The sequence below is a fragment of the Neofelis nebulosa genome, chromosome X (genome assembly GCF_028018385.1).
Source record: "Neofelis nebulosa isolate mNeoNeb1 chromosome X, mNeoNeb1.pri, whole genome shotgun sequence".
Classification (NCBI taxonomy): Eukaryota; Metazoa; Chordata; class Mammalia; order Carnivora; family Felidae; genus Neofelis; species Neofelis nebulosa.
The window spans coordinates 19,682,368-19,699,299 of NC_080800.1; the positions used below are offsets into that span (position 1 = coordinate 19,682,368).

The 16,932-nt window shown below is 49.6% G+C and overlaps 1 protein-coding gene across 1 annotated transcript in view; it reads left to right on the plus strand.

Moving 5' to 3' along the window:
• The first annotated feature begins 5,755 nt into the window (after positions 1-5,755).
• The window catches only part of PTCHD1 (patched domain containing 1), a 53,008-nt gene continuing 41,831 nt past the window's right edge, over positions 5,756-16,932 (plus strand). The window contains exon 1 of the mRNA XM_058713495.1: positions 5,756-6,213. Within this exon, the coding sequence (XP_058569478.1) occupies positions 5,863-6,213 (351 nt within the window). The 5' untranslated portion in view covers positions 5,756-5,862. The remainder of the gene's footprint in view (positions 6,214-16,932) is intronic.

A 16,932-nucleotide genomic window follows, 5' to 3' on the forward strand; every position in this document is an offset into this window, starting at 1 on the left:
TTTTTTTTCCAACGTTTTTTATTTATTTTTGGGACAGAGAGAGACAGAGCATGAACGGGGGAGGTGCAGAGAGAGGGAGACACAGAATCGGAAACAGGCTCCAGGCTCCGAGCCATCAGCCCAGAGCCTGACGCGGGGCTCGAACTCACAGACCGCGAGATCGTGACCTGGCTGAAGTCGGACGCTTAACCGACTGCGCCACCCAGGCGCCCCGAACTAGCACACTTTTTAATGGGGATCATCTACTATTAGGACTTGCCACACGTGTTCTCTCTTCAACTGCAAGTTTAAACTATCTTCAGACGACTGTCTTTGGGGAAAATATCAGGGAGTACAGTGTTGCTATGTATAAAACAGCTTCTTGGTCCAAACAGGGCTGAGTCCCAGCAGATATTTCATGGAGACATCCCCATTGCAGGGAACACTGATGTTTGCCAGGGGGGCTTCCCCACTCTAAAGGAAAACCCTTGTCATCCTTTGGTCTGCCACGCATGTGTTTCCATTCTCCAAGAAATCTTACCTAGATCTTTTAGGATGACAGAAACGTCGACCACTGACAAAAATATCAGTGTTACCGAGATTGGAATAGTATAAAGTAATGATAAGCACACTGTCCTAAGTGCCACCCTAAATTGCAGCTGCCCAAATATTCTTTGCATGATCTCACTATGCATGGTGATCTCGTAGTTGATATTGCACTGTTTAGATTTAATATTATATGCATGGAAATATTGTGTTTCTCAGGCAAAAACCGGTGGTGTGATGATTGAAAGCTAATGCTTGACACACTTGCTACACAAGAGTAGCCCCTCGTTGCTAACCTTATCAAGCCAAATAAGCTTTGGTTTTGGGTCCACACTCCCTCCACGCCATGATTAATCCCTCTGGCATCTGTGAGCAAGACTGAGCCGAGGCTTACTCCAAACGTAACAGATGATAGGAATCCCCTCCCAAGTGACAAAGCTTCATGTATTTTATCAAGAAATTTAATCCCTGTGAAGGAATGCCCTTGTCCCTTCCAATTCAACAATAGTTGCCGAGTCATCTGTTAGGAGCAGTCTACTTAAAATGTAGTGGTGAATACTTGACCCTAAGAAAATAGAGAAGTAGGTGGGAGATTTATGCAAAGGATGTTCATCTCAGTATTACTTAGGACAGTAAAAAAATTTTTTAAAGCCCCAAATTTCCAACAACAGAGTATAAGTTAAAGAAATTAAGTTTTAGCCATTTGATGGACTTCTATGCAGCCATTAAAATGTCCTATGGCGATATTAATCAACATGAGAAAATGGTTACAATTTAATGGAAAAAAAATGTTTACCAAACAGAATGTTTATTATAACTTACAATTTTAGAAAAAAAAAGTGTATAAGCATTTTATATACATTGCCTAAGCCCTCCTGCCAAAGACCACCAAGAACACACCAGCAGTTGAATAAATTGGGTTTATTTTTCACTTCAGTGAGGAGAACATGTACCATGGGGAACTGAGGAGCATCTCAATAAGGATTTGGGCTTGTGTTAAGTAATATGGGGAAAGATTTAAGGCAATGGGGCTTGCTGTGGAATGGATGCTGTCAGGAAGCAGGGGTAGTTTTATGACTGGGTGTTTTAATAAATCTTTATCTAGGAGAGAAGACCAGACCAAAACTAAAGCTCCAATTTCTTTAAAAATAAAAAAACATGATACTCCTATTATCCAGGATAGGGGCACAGTTGATCATTTTGGGGATCTGGACAAGGTTCATGCTTCACCTATGTTCAGACATGATTATGGGGTGGTCCTAATTTTGTCTGGATCCATCACAGCTACAGAATGACCTTACCTGACATTAGTGTTTTAGAGAATGGTTTTTATTCAGAAGAAGAACACTGGAACTTAGTTGTGAGTAACAGGGCAGCTCCTAGCGACACCAAGTCCCAAATGGTAATACCAGGCCAACTTCTGGATGGCAGGGACTGATGTTCATTTTCACACATACACATATTCAAGAACGACCAGAATCATGAAAAATATCATTAACTAGGTGTTTGTGATATACCAGGCACTGTTTTAAGTGCCTTGCATCTTTTGGCCAATTTATTCCTTACAGCGACTCTATGAGGTAGGTATTATTAATCATTCCCATTTTCCAGAACAGGAAAGTATGGCATAAGGAGGTGATGTTACTCACCCAACGTATCATAGTAAGTAGTGGGGCATGGATTCAACTTAGTGGCTATGGAACCAACGGCCTGAATGTCTGTATTGTATTGTCTATGTGTACAATAAATTATCAACAGAGGCTACCCCTGAAAGGTGGTGGGCGCAACAGGGATAGGGGTGTCGTTTTGTTTCCTTCTTTTTCTAGTTCTTATTTTCTAAATTTTCTACAATTAATATGTATTAATTCTTCATCAGAAAAAGGAATAATTTATGAACGTACTGATGGAAACTCTATTCCCAAGGTCATTGCCCCAAATGCAAACCTAGGTCTTTGGTGGTGGCAAGGCTCCTGTGAACATCTGAATCAAAAGAAGAAAAATCAAATCGGGAGGAGGCAAAGCCTCCCCCCCCCACCCCGTCCTTGCTCCAACTCAATTTAGATAATACTAACTGAATTTCCTGCAGTAAAAAGTGGCAGCAAGATTCGCTCTCAGGCCATTGGGGGTTTCTGAATTAAATCGGGGACTGTGGAAGTTGCCCCCACATATACACAAAGACGATTAGGAACAGAGCAGAAAGGACTAGAAGCAAATGCCAGGGTCTCAAAGGAAGGGCCCTTTCCGAGTGGGAGGACAACACTCCCACCGCCGCCAACTGAGCAACGCTGGGTTTCTGCCCGCTCAAAGATTCAGCCCAGGCGTTGAGAAAGGGGGCACCTGCTCCTCGGCCTTCGTGGGGGCTAACATTAAAAGGCCAAATTCCAGGGACGAGGGCGAGCCAAGGTTAGGAGGGAACCATTTGGAGGGACAAAGACTTCAGAATGAAAAGAGCTTCGCCAAAATGTTAAAGGCTCCCAAGGAGACCTGTCGGCTGGTTTCCCTTCTCCCGATTCTGTCGCTGCGCTGGCATCAGGGCACATGAAACATCTCTGTTCGCTCCCCGCGCCAAAGACCGACTTTAGGCCTCCTGAGAGGTGCCCACCCACCAGCTGCCGCCAGCTCAGCGGCAAAGAACTGGGCTCACAGTATTTCCCATTGCCACCGCACGCGCACCCCCCGCCCTTTCCGCCTTTCCTTCTGCCCCGGCTGAGAGCCACGCAGGGCATCCACCCTGCCATTTAGCACCTCGGCGGCGCAGTGGTGGGTGGTTTCCCGAAGCGAGTGCCCTCGCAGCCACTTGCGCTTGCCTTGCCAGTTGCAGGGGCACAAGTCAAAGAGGCTTTTCCCTCCTCGATCATCGTGAATCAGCAAAGCGCTGCAGAGCAGCGGCGTCTCCTCGAGCAGGAATTACGATGTTGGGGGAAGGGCACAAGTGGAGTGTTGCAAGGGAATTTCTAGCCCCCTCCCAACGTGTCCCTCCCAGGGACCGCGGTACTGGAGTGGGGATGGGGGAGGTGTTGGCTGGAAGCCTTTGGTTGAACCTAGGCGCCCGGGGGAGCCTTCGGAAAAAGAGATCGGTGTGGGGAATGAGCGAGGGTGGGCCGAGAAAGTGGACCAGAGTATAGATGGGTAGAAGGACCTAGGGAGCAGTCAGAGCTGAGCGGGTGCGCCCCAGGGGTGGGCACCGCAGCAGTTGCAGGTGTTGCTGAGGGAATGTAGGAAGGAGGGTCTGGTGTGGGGGAAGGGAGGAGAGAAACCAAAAAAGGAGGGTTTCCCAGCCCAAGACTTTCTGATTCTAACATGCAAGTTCCCAAGTTCAGTTTGAGAAGTGGAGGGCCGCTTAGCATTGGGGAGTCTGGAATAGGAATATTAGGGGAACACCTCCCTGAATCGCGTTCTCCCACCCATTTCTCTCTCCCTGTCCTCTTCTCCGCTCTTCCTCCTCCTCCTCCCCGTACTTCTCTTTCTCTCCCTATTCCGCCTTTCTTCAGCTTCAGTATGCAAGTCCATGCTCAGTAGTGCGGGCTACACTCCAGGGACCGCGCCTCCAGTCGCCACCGCCTCTCCTTTGACCCTTGGCATTAGGAGGCCAAGCGGCAGCGACTGGAGGCGTGGAATGGGAAAACCCAACACTCGAAGCGCAAAACCTTGGGACCCCTCCACCGCGCACCGGTCCCCACCCCCTTGGCCGGACTGAGCGCCTCAGTAGCCCAGGCTCTGAGATCCGGCTCGGTTTGAGTTGCAATGCATGGACCCCGGGGCTTAGAGCGCACAACGAAACGCGCTAAATTGTACCTGTGCGTGGCCGTTCCCGCCGCCGCCGCAGGTCTATCCCGGGCCCGAAGCCGGCGCCCGCCTTCTCGGGAAATTCTCTGGAGGGGGAGTGCGAGGGGAACCACAGTGGCTGCCTGCTAGCTCAAGGCTGGCGCGCACACGCACACGCCCAACTTTGCCGAGACGTCGGCGCCCCCCGGGCTCCCCCGCGCCCCCTGCGGCTCGGCATGCTCGGAGACCAGTATCTCTCCAGGTCTGAGATAAGGTGTCCCCCACTCCCACACTTGCGCCTTTGAGAATGAGAGGGCGGGGTGTTGGAGAGAAGGGGAGTAACGCTACAGACTCCCGGTTCACGAACACTCTACGCCCGCCCGCAGGGGCGCCCGCTCCAGCCCCGCCGCACCAGGTCCCCCAGACCCGCCTGTGACGACAGAGGGAGGAGGAGGAGGCAAGGCGGAGAGCCCGGAGTCCGGGAGCTCCACCGACTGATCATCAGTACCAGCACTTTTATTACTGGGGGACGGGTGGGCGCGCAGGTTGAGGGGCGCGCAGCAGAACTACCCAACCCCAATACACTCTGGAGCGACGCTGAGGGCGAGAAGAACGATCCTCTACAGACGCCTTTTGGGTGGCCGTGCCCCAGACGCACACTCGGACCCCGCGGTCCCGCGGCAGCTGCAGTGTTGGGGATAATTTAAATGGCTCTTACTTGAGAGGAGGCGTGATTTCCACGTTCGAGCGTCTTCGCTCCCCACCCCCTCTCCGCACCAGCCAGTGCGCGCCACCACCTGAGCCTGGCGAGAGCCGGGGCGCACGCAGTCTTCAGCCTCCTCCTTTCCGCCTCTGGGGGTACTTGGCTCTGAGCGGGTCCACCCGACGCCCCCCCGGGAGAACTCTTTACTTTTTGTTTGGAAAATCAGGGCCATTTCTTTATTCATCTCTGGGTCTCCCCGAAGGAGGACAGGGGAGGGGAGGGCGTGCGCGGCGGCCGGGCCGGGGGAGGGGAGCGCGTGGAGGGGAGGGGACTGGGTGTAGCCTGGAATTCTCCGTCCTCGTGTTCCTAGGCTGGCGCGCAGAGTCTCCCCGAGATAGCGCCGCCGCCGCTCCCCGCGCCACCCCGTCGTTGGCCTTGGGGGTCGGGTGAGTGGGGTCATGACGCGCCGCGGGGGCTGCTCCGGGCCCCTCCCGCGCTGAGCCGGGACGCGGCCCCGCCGCGCGGAGCCCCTCGGGCTGGGAGGCGGCGGGGGGTGGGGAGGGCGCACGGGGTAGGGCGGGGTGGGGGCGGCGCGGAGGCCGCCAGGCTGGGGGGCTCTCTGGGCCGGCGCGGCCGCGGGCAGGAGGGCGTGTCTCCGGCCCGAGGGGACCCTCCCGAGGCGCGGCGCGGGACTCCCCGATGGTGGTGCCGCGGCTCCGGGAGAGCTCCGGGTCTCGCCTCCGCCGCCGCCGCCGCCGCCGCCGCCGTCGCCGCCGCGGGCGCCACCACCGCCGCCGCCGCCGCCGCCGCCGCCCGAGCCCGCGCCGAGCGTGCGCCTCGCCCTCCTCCCGCGCCCGCTCTGCTCTAGGATGCTGCGGCAGGTTCTGCACAGGGGCTTGAGGACGTGTTTCTCCCGGCTCGGCCACTTCATTGCCAGTCACCCGGTCTTCTTCGCCTCGGCGCCCGTGCTCATCTCCATCCTGCTCGGCGCCAGCTTCAGCCGCTACCAGGTCGAGGAGAGCGTGGAGCACCTGCTGGCGCCCCAGCACAGCCTCGCCAAGATCGAGCGCAACCTCGTCAACAGCCTCTTCCCGGTCAACCGCTCCAAACACCGACTCTACTCGGACCTGCAGACCCCCGGGCGCTACGGCCGGGTCATCGTCACCTCCTTCCAGAAAGCCAACATGCTGGACCAGCATCACACTGACCTGATCTTAAAGGTGAGAGAGGGGCGGGCGCGGGCAGCCTCCCGCCCGTGCCGCTGGCGCGGCTGGGCTGGCTCTGCGCGGGGGTCCGGGCTGAGAGCGCCGCCTCTACCATCCCAGGCGGCTGCCGCAGGGGCTCCCCTGCACCGCGTGCCCCTCGGAGGCCGCCCGGAGCCTCCTAGCCTCCTGGGCGGGGAGCGTCCGGGTCCGGGTCCGGGCCCGGCCCTGCCCTCGCCACTGTCGCCGCCACCCCGGCAGCTGCTGCAACAGTTGGGGCGGCGGCAGCCACGGTGCTGTGGTCGGTGCGCTTGTTTTGGTTGCAGTGGTCTTGGGGGTGGGGAGGCTTGGGGGTAACGGCCAGGAAGGAACAGAACAAGAGGAGACATTCTGGAAAGTCCTGCTACTTGAAAACAAAGTATTATGCTTGGAGGCGATTCAGAGTCCCCTCTCCCATTCTTTTCTCCCTTCCTCTGGCCTTCGGAATGGTGTGGGAAAGGCTGCTTGCAGGGGCCGGGAGGGGGCAAAGGAATGTGAGGCGGGATGCTGATGAAAATGCCTCGTACCCACCCAGAAGGAAGTATGCTCCCTGGCGAGGACATGGGGCTGCCCTTCCGCCCTCTTCCCCAGAGCGAGGTGGCCATCCCTGTCTTCTGGGGTAGGAAATGATGTCTGTAATTCGCAGTTATTTCGTCTTTCACAGTAGCTCCCCTCTTTCGAAAAGCAGGAACTTCTTTGGGAAAATAGAGATTCGATTAATCCACTTTTATTTGGGTGCATTTGGGCCTGAGGATGAGGGGCAGAGGCAGAAGGGGGAGGACAGAAGCCAGGCTGTGTGGCTCTAAGAAGAGCACAGGAAACTCAGCGGCTGGGTAGAGGGTGACACTGGTGGAAACAGGTTGTGCCGTCAGCCCGAGGTGGGAATTTGATGTGAAAAGTGAGGTTAATGGTGGTAACTTTCAGGAAGTTCCTAAGAAAAGCAGAGGAGTGAGGACTAGAGATGGAAAAGTGGAGACCTTCCCAGAGAAAAGCAAAAAAGAGGTGAGAAGGTTCCATACAAGCCCCTGGTGGGGATTATGGGGCTTGTTTACTTAAGATGCCCCTCTGCAGAGGGCCAGCAGGAACCGGTCGCAGCCAGAGCCCTGGGGCAGAGGCAGGAAAGGTGCTGGTTTTGTGAGGGGCTCGGGTCCAGATTTGGGATTATCGGCCGGTTAGATTTCTAATCTATTTATGCCAAGGGGAGTCAACCAGTGAACCTGGGGAACTCTCTCTTTTCCTCTATAGGTAACCCTTTATCCCTGGAGACCAGCTAATTTTTCTATGTTATTTTCCTTCCTCCATCTGTTGATGTGTTATCAATCAGCAATTAGTAACGAGGGGAATGCGACTAGGGACTCAATGGAATCAGGACCTTCCCACGTTGGGTGGCTTGTGACATTTTTAATGGCACACACATCATCACAGAACCTTAGTAACAGTAGTCCGGAAATATTTGCTTTTCTTATGATCATGCTTCCAACATTGAAGTGTTTTTTGTGTGTGTGCCAGTACTTCAGTGAACATAATATGACACACAGAACAATACTGCTCCAAATGCTTGCCCAAGAAAACGCGTAATAGTTTCATTGCAGGTTTAAAGAAACTATAACTTAGCCAGTCCCGACAGTTGGAAAGCTGCCCCATGTTTTGATATATGATCTAGTAAAAGATGTTTCTCTCTGTATCCCCCCCCCAGATGATGTTTCCACTGGCTTCCCCCCCTCCCAACAAACCGTCACGCCACTGTGACGGGCAGTCACCAGTTACATTCACTCTCAAGGTTAATGAGACACCAACAGGCACATCAGATCTCTTTTCAACAGGATTGTTTCTCTCCTATTTGATTTTGATCTGTTCAGGACAGAAAACTGTATTGTCTGACAAAGTTGGGACTGGAGAGAGAGGGAGGCTGTCTTTGCCTCCGTGGCTAAAGGGCAACTTTAAAGGACAGTGGTCTTATCAGTGAATTGTTTTCAGATTCAAGATGGTTTTTTTAATGTGCTAGGTGTCTGGGGAAAATCAAAACCAAGTCAAATAGTGGTCAGAAGCCATTTCTAGCTGATGGCTGTCTGGTCAAATGAATTCACATAGTTTATAAAAACTCAAACCTAGGAAACTGAGGGAATTGCCTTCAATTGTATATATCCTTTTTTTTCTTTCTACATCCAACTCCTATAGCGGGTAGGTATGGAGCTGGGCACAGAAAAATGGACCTCCAGTAGTCATGGAAATAGTGTGGGAATGAGCACTTATCATTATTTTTTTTTCTTTCCATTAGAGACATGATGAAGATTTGTCCTTTACAAAAGGTGTTAAGAGTGAAAGTGTCACTGTTTCTGCCCATACTAGTGTTATCCTGATACTTTGCTGCTGGCATCAAGGACGGCCCTGACAGCTCACACTGCACACAACGCCATCCGGCTCCTGCCCATTGAATGGCATCACATTTGAAATGAAGTGGACAAAGCATAAGCAGGGCTTTATAAAGGCTTTCGCAGGCCCCATTATGAAACCGGAGGACGTATGTTGCAGGGCTGTGTCACTTACTCCTCATAGTACTCTGCGGTTGTACCCATGTAACGAAGGAGAGCCTTCTTCTCAGGCTATTAGTCCAGCTACTTTTGACCAAAAATAGAAGAGGGATGATGACAAAAAGTGAAAACCAGGTTGATTTTTTTTTTAAATATACTTCAGAGTATCACCAAAAAAAAAAAAAAAAACCCACATTTGAAAATCCAGCCTATCTCATTTGGAGGAGCTTTCTCAAATTTGTGCAAGTGACATGGTTGCCATACTCCGGGTCTGCAGCGTAGATTTCGACCCCAAACTATGACAAGGGTGACCATCCCTAGCAGTGGTTTCCTCTGAAGTCTCTGGGGCCAAGATGTAGTTTGGGGTGTAGGTGGGTGGGGCCTGATGGTGCTGGTAAAGGATCAACCATTAATTTCTGAATGTCTTTAAATGTCTTCGTTTCACTAGAAGATTAAATTTAGCTCATTATTATATTTTAACAGAAAATTCATGATGTTCATCTCAGAGCAAATTTCAGAGGAGTGCCTCATGAGCTTTCATAAATATGTTTCTTCTTGATCGCTGAAAATGAAGTGTAAAGTCTTGTTGGTAATTGACCTGGGGTGTGACCAAGACAGTGCTTGATTTATTCCAGAATCATCCATGTAGAAGGAAGAACCTGTTTAACCCAGTGCTTATAATAGTGACATGACCTTTATAGCACTCTATAACTTATAAATGTATATGTATCAACATATATAACTTATAATGTATATGTATAAACATATAAATACAGTAAACACCTTAGGGTATAAGTGCTATGATCCCATTTTACAGATGAGAAATCGCCATAGAAATTAACTCACTTATCCATGGAAGAAGACAAGGACAGAATCAGGGCAGGACAGGGCTTTGACTCCCAGACCAGTACTCCTCACTATAATGTACTGCCTTGCATATGATAAACTACTTGAATGATTTAAATGTACATTTTTAAAACCCAAATGAACTATACTTGACTAAAGTCTCACGCCCATCTCATAGTGTTGTCGTAACAGTAGTAACTGGATAATAAGGACATTTTCTTAACTGATTCTGTCTGGTGTCAGTGAAAATCCACATATAGAAACTCTAAATGCCCAAAGTAAAGCATAAGATACTTGGAATTAGCAATGCACAAAGACAGAAATCTAAAATGTTTTACTGGAAAAATCCCTGGATGATTGGATGAAGCTATTTCCTATGTGCGCACCGTTCAACTGTCCAGGTGGATTCAAATCCAATGCCTCACACAGTTCCTGGCACATAGTAAACCCTCAAGAAACAACTTGTCAAATGCACTTGCCCTAGTTTACTCAGACACTTATGTGATGGGTAAAGAAAATTCCATAGAAACTACTTTGACATGCATTTTCACAATGACATTTTTAAAATGTTTACGGCTCTACAAGCAGTTTCTAGTCCTTTCTTTTTCCAGGATTCTTCCTTCCTGGATAACCTCTGTAGTCCTATTAAAACGTATTTCAGTTTGGGAATTGTGTGGGGGCATTTCCTTTGTACACCGTCCTCTTCGAAGGACCCTTACAGGATAGTTTATTCCAAACCAATGGAAGGACACATCCTCACCATGCAGACATTCTTCCACTTATTGGGGAATCTCACTTTGTTCAAATGTTGACTTTCTATTTCATTTAAACTTCTCACGTTTGAATACATTAAATAGAACTAGGTTGCAAAACAAGATTCAGAGAATTTAATTTGGGATTAATTACTTCAGGCTTCCCAAGAAGGGCAGCATAACTGCTAGGTTAGGGTCATGAACACATTGTAGCAGTATCCAGACCCCAGTGTTTCCAAATACTGCCTCAGCACTTGCAATCATTGTGGGAACTGCCATCATCACTCTCTGTATATAGGCTAAGGATCGGCAAATTCCAACCTAGCTTTGAGGTCAGAAGGAGTTTTTATGTTTTTAAAAGATTGTAACAGAACAAGATAAAAACAAAGAATATGAGGCAGAGATGGCATGAGGCTCTCAAAGCCTACAAATATTTACTCTTTGGTCTTTTACGTGAAGAAGTTCCCGTACTGTATTCCAAGCCCCTTTACTGGGACAATTACAGGAAGTTAACACTATTAAATAGCCTGGAAGGCAGTGGGTCTCACCCCTTCCCCCAGGGGACACTTGGCAATGGCTGGAGACATTTTTAACTGTCACATCTGGGGGTGAGTTGCTGCTGGCATCTAGTGGGTGGAGGTCACAGATGCTGTTAAACATCCCGTACGTACAGGACAGCACCCCTCAGCTAAGAATTAATCTGGCCCCAGCCCTGCGTGAAGAGGTTCATTTGTGTTTCTCTTGCTTTCTTAGGGTTTTATTTTTTCCCCAGCTGCACTGAGTACACAGAATAAAAGAATGCCAACAAGAAGTTCATATGTCACAGAACTTGGGCCGGGGACAAATACTACCACCTCTGAGGAGATGCTCTTTTTGTGCAGTTGGGCACAGATCAGATTGTGCAGGGTAACCTTCCTCAAGATGTGGTTCTCCTGCTCTGTCTCACACCTCTGTCCTTTATGGTCTAAATCTCGCCGTAGCAGGACCCGAGGAACTGAATGCAGTCCGACTGCTGGGATGGCAAAGCTGAGGCTTGTCAGCGTGGCCGTCGATGTCGGCAGGCCTGACCCGCCGTCAGCAGCAGTCACCCACGAGGCCGGCCTCCTCCTGACAGTGTGTGAGACCTCCCTGTGAGCGGTGGCCTGCTGAGGAGGCACAAGGCAATGCCTTGTTGCCTGGTCCATCTGCCTGGCTTTGCTGAACATTAAATGAAAAAAGAAAGAGCTCGCCCCCGAGGAACAGTGGACCAAAGAGCCTTGGGTTTGGAGGCCACCTTCAAGGGCGTCTGTGCAGATGCTGGTGCTGGTATCTGCTCTTGCATCTCAGGGCGCTTTTCCTGGTGACAGGTGCTCTGACGACTCGAGCAGCCCGGGTCCTCCAGTGAGTTATTCTATTGGCAGATAGTCTTAGAAAAGATTGAGCACAAGCCTGAAAGGGCAACATGCGTGCATCTGCTGGGCCAGCCAATTGCCTTTTGCATTTTATCTTTGCACTAGGGGAAAATTCGGGAGAGAGAGAGATCACTATTCATTCTCCTTTCACTTCATAGGTGTGCATCCCAATCATCCAGGCACAGTATTCTTCTCAGGTTGTCTGCCTCCTGAGCACATTTCCGTGGCGCAAATAGTATTCTCAAATGCCTACCCGGCTTGTCTCTTCGAGATTTGGGGAGCAATCTCTTACTTCCCCGTGTGGATAAGCACTTGGGACAAATCTGGGTAAAGTGTTCATTTAAACTGAAATGTAAAACTAAAGCAGTAGTGTGAGAGGAAGGCCACCTTTTTAGTGACTCCTAGTATCTTAACAGATGCTCTATTAGAGTAAGAGAAGCATGATTTTCAAATCTTAACACCAAAACCAAACCGCTCAAGACTCAGCACACTTCTGAACCTCACAGAACAGCTGAGCATCTAACTGGTGATTCCTTACAAAGCCCGAGGGAAGGAGAAGCAAGCTGAAAGAAATTCGTTCTTCCATGCCTGAGAGGGGGCAGCACCCCTTGGCACAGGAGCTAGGGAGGTACACGGTGCTAGGGATCTGGTCAACTCTGACTCAGTGAGATGGTGAGATGCGCCATCTGGTACCTGACTTTGGGGCTCAGTGTGAGCCCCAAGTGATACTCAAGAGAGGCTTGACGCAGACCTTTGAAGTCACCTGCTTGGTAGCACATCACAGCAAGCAGGCCTGTCTGCCGCCACATGCCCGGAAGGCCACAGAACTTCCGAGGAGTCCTGCCAGACTGATTTAATGACCAGCAGGGGAGGTGAGTAATCTCTAACCTTTAAGAGACCAAAAAAAAAAAAAAAGGGGGGGGGGGGGAATCAACACCAGTTATTATTTTATATGGGAAGCCCTGAATAATGTGTCATGCCTTCAACTTCAGAATTCATATTTTGAACCAAAGGAGGCAATGAGGGAACTGGGAGGCTATTTTTATCTTCTTGCTCTCTAAGAAATCCTCTTGAGAATATTGTTTCTGGTATTTTCAAAGATCCCCACTGTTAGGTCTTCCACTTAAAGTTGAACTTGTGGGCTCCGAGTATGGTCGAGATGAGGATTTTAATGCAAGCAGGTACCTGGGAAGGTGATACCCAAAAATCTCGGCAAGAAAGTGGGGACAGGAAATGGAGAAGCAGGCAGCCAGTCACAGGAGCCAAGTGTCCACTGTGGGCATCTGGGGCCCCATGTCACTGGGGAACTCTGGGGGACACTGTAGAGCACATGTCCAAACTATCCCACCCGTGGAAGAAGAAGCCGGATATTCATTCCCCAATATCCGGGGGCACTAAATAAGGGTTTGACAATTCCAGATTCCATATGTGTCCCTGTAACAGAATTGTTGTTTTATAAAAGCCTCAGGCAAAGAGTCGTAGGTGTTCAGAGTGAGAGGACTTGGCATGTAGAGAGGAGCGTGAGCTGAGAGGGTAGGGATGGGGCCCTAAGAGCATCTGCCCGAAGATGTCTCACACCCATCTAGAGTTATACATCTCAGGGCTTAGGGCTCACATTCCTCAGGAATGTTCATCCCTTCACTCAACAAAATGGCCATGACCCCATCTCCATGAAGCTTACAGACAAGAATGATCCAGCGTAGACGTTTCATTATTCTTGAATTCGATTTGATCCACTGCCATTTTAAGGATTTCAGTTCTGCCACTGGATGGCAATAAAGATGATTCCCAACAGGGCCGGGACACCACGAGGACTTGGGGTTTTCTGTGCTAAACCCCCAGGTCTGAGTGGCCTGGATCCAGCCCCCCTTCCCTCCGTGAGTCCTAGAGAAGTCCGCAGCCTGCTTCTCATACCTCCACCTCCACACATGGGCCTGTTGCTCTCCTCCCTAGAAATGCATTCATTCCTTACTTTGGGTCCAACTCACCTGCCTCCTACTTTATGAGACCTTCCCACATTCGTGGCTCCTTCCCTTCCTTAAATCTATCTGGCTTTCGGCCATATCCACATTCCTTAATGCTTAACTATACATTATTATATAATTTGCTCTATTGTCACGTGATACTTTCTCTTGAACAAGATTGGAAGCTCTTCAAGGGCAGGAACAAGGTCTCCTACTCCTAAATTTCTCCCAGAGCCTACCACAATGTGGAGTATGTGGCAGGTAGTTGATAAATTATTGCTGGTTGATGGCTTGTAGAATGGAAAATGTGCTCTTCCTTCCCTATTGATTTATTTTGGTCACACTAGAACTGCTAATTTCTCAGCATTGAAGGTGAGATTCCTTTGCCCATTTTCCCACAGGCTCCATGACTTTGCCAAATACCACAGCTGTGCCAACTCTGCCTAATTGTCTCAAGGGGGAAAAATGCATCTCTGCTAGAGAACTATCACTAGAAGTGCCCCCCAAAATCTTTGTGATACTCAGTACCTTAGTTTTGTGAGGCCTGCATTATTGCCTTTTGTTTTGGTTCTTGCTTTGGTTCGGCATCTAGGCAGGTGCTTGTACTGAGTAAAAGATTACTGGCTCTTGGACTCTTTCATGTGCCCACACATCACCTGGACATCCTGTGAAAATACAGATTCTGATTCAGCCTGGGGAGGTCCCCCCCCCCCGCCAAATTCTGGATCTCTAACGAGCTCTCAGGTGATGCTGGGGGTCAGTAGAGCGCACTTTGAGCAGCAAGGCTCAAACTTCACTGTTGTGAACAGAATACTGGATTTGGGGTCAGAAAAGCCAAGCTCAAGTCCCAGTTTTCCTAAGTATGTGACTTTGAGTTAGTTGCCTAACTCCCTGAGAAGCAGGTTCCTCCTGTGCATTGACTGTAACATCACCCACCTATGTAAGGATGCACCGAGACAAGGTATGTGATGGCACTGCGTGACCACACCCTTCCGCTGGGTGGATTAACATTTCTGCTCTTGGCCTTGAAAATGACTGTTATCCCTTCATGTGTGCCAGCGCTTCCAGAGCCATCACTGCCTGTTGAGTACATACACATGTAAGCATTTTCGTCTTTGATCCGCCAGGCAATAATGGGTGCTCAGTCTACGTTCTTAATACCAGAATTGGCAATGTGTTGGTCTCTAATGACTCTGAGTCTCAACAGATGACTGGCGTCGTCCTACTGCTGAACATGCAGCTCTTAAGTTCCTAGGCAGGCAGAGCTGTTGGCAGGGGTGGAGGGGGGGGGAGGGTCGGGGGACGGACGGCTGGATTGCATTTTGCCTCATCAAGATGCTTCCTCAGAGTTCAGAACCTCATCTTCCCGCTCGACAGGGCTTCACACACAAAGGAAGCCTTCACTTGCTGCCCAGGGAAGTGTCTTTGGAATTAAAAGCTCTGGGAGGCCACGGGCCCCTGTTGGAAGGTTTCCTTCACCACTCCTCACAGCAAGCCAGACAGGGATTCTCCAGCAATTTCGGTGAGAGTTAATTTACATGACTAGAGCGTTTCCCTGAGAAATCTCACCGACATAAGGAGATCTGCAAGCACTTCAAAGGGAAAGTGTGTCCGGAATTGTCAGAGATCAGGAGAACCAGGCAGAGTGATCATCGTAAAGCCCTTTGAAACTGTGAAATGTAAAATTTTGCTGACTGGGGGTTTTAATCATTTAGGTCAATACATTTCCCCCACCTTCTCCTTTCTAAAATTTCTTTTTATGGGTTTATAAAAGAAATCTATAATTATTTAGGATCAAAATCAAATCCAGCAAAGAAAATTCCCCTGCCTCCCTGGTTCTCTATGCCTGAACTCTTCAAATGGAACGAACCTCAGTGTAAGTGACAATTAGCAGTCCTTCTCAAATTTGAATATGCTTTCGGATTTCCTGGGAATTTTATGAACACGCATATTTTCATCCGGTGTAGGTCTGGGACAGCAGCCCTGAGTTCCACACTTCTAACAAGCTCCCAGGGCCGCTGCAGCTGCTGGTCTGAGGACCACACTGACAAGAGCGGTGGCTTGGGAGAAACCTTTGTGTATTCTGACTAATTACTCAGGGCCATTTAATTGCCTCCATTCTGTAAAACAGTGCTTCTCCAGCTTGAGCGGATCTCCCCTGGAGGGCTTGTCCAAACACAGATTTTGGGTCTCACCCCCAGAGTTTCTGATTCTATAGGTCTGAGGTGGGGCCTGAGGATTTGCATTTCTAACAGGTTCCCAAGATGATGCTGTTCCTGCCGGTCCAGGGAACACACTTTGAGAGCCGCTTCTATAATGCATCTTAGTAATTAGCTGCCAGGTCTAATTCCAAAACTACAGTCTCCCTCTGTGTAGAACTTGGTCCACATATATAGGCAGGGTGCAAAATATATTTGCCCAGCAGTTAATTCTGAACGAGAGTGTAACAGCTGTTGTGCAAAGGGAACTACGTAAGTCCAACCCTTTTAAGTCTGCAGTTCAAGGCGAGCATATTGGGCAGAGGGGCCGGCTCTACTGCCTGTCTCCGGGGGCTGGAGGCTAGAAGAAGATGGCTGAACAGAAGAAAGGACGATCTAAGATGGAATGGGGGAGAGATAAGCTCCCTACCCACACACACATCTACACTGTGGATGTTGTTGCTACCATCACTGTGCAATTGCCAAGGCTTCCAGAATTTCTCCCAGAGACTTCCCACACAGGGTGACCTGCCATTTGCCTTTGTAGAAAGTCTCTTTACATCAAACCAGAAGGTGCAGTGGGTACACAGAGGAGCTGCACGTTGCATTTTTGAGACCAGGACCCAGCTCTGTGGTTGCCAGAGGTGAGGTGTCCGCAGCGAGGGCCCTGGCAGCTAATGTTCAGTTTCAACTACTGTCTGACGTCAGTGATGTTAAAGAGAGGTAAAGTAGAACTGGAGTGAAGTTCAGTAAGTGCTGGTTTGGGCAGAGTGGAAATAAGTATTTCAGAGCCCCGAAGTTCTGGGTTTGAGGCTGTGAACCATTAATGTGTCCTTGATCGAGTCACTTAACCTATCTGGGGTCTCGATTTCCTCCCCCATAAAAGGGGACCAGCAATATCATCACGGGGTAAGAAGATAAAAGGAGATACATATGTAAACAAAATTCATAAAGTGCAAAGTGCCTAAAGCCACACAAATTGCAGAGTATCTGCAATGAATGCCTGTTTGTCCAGA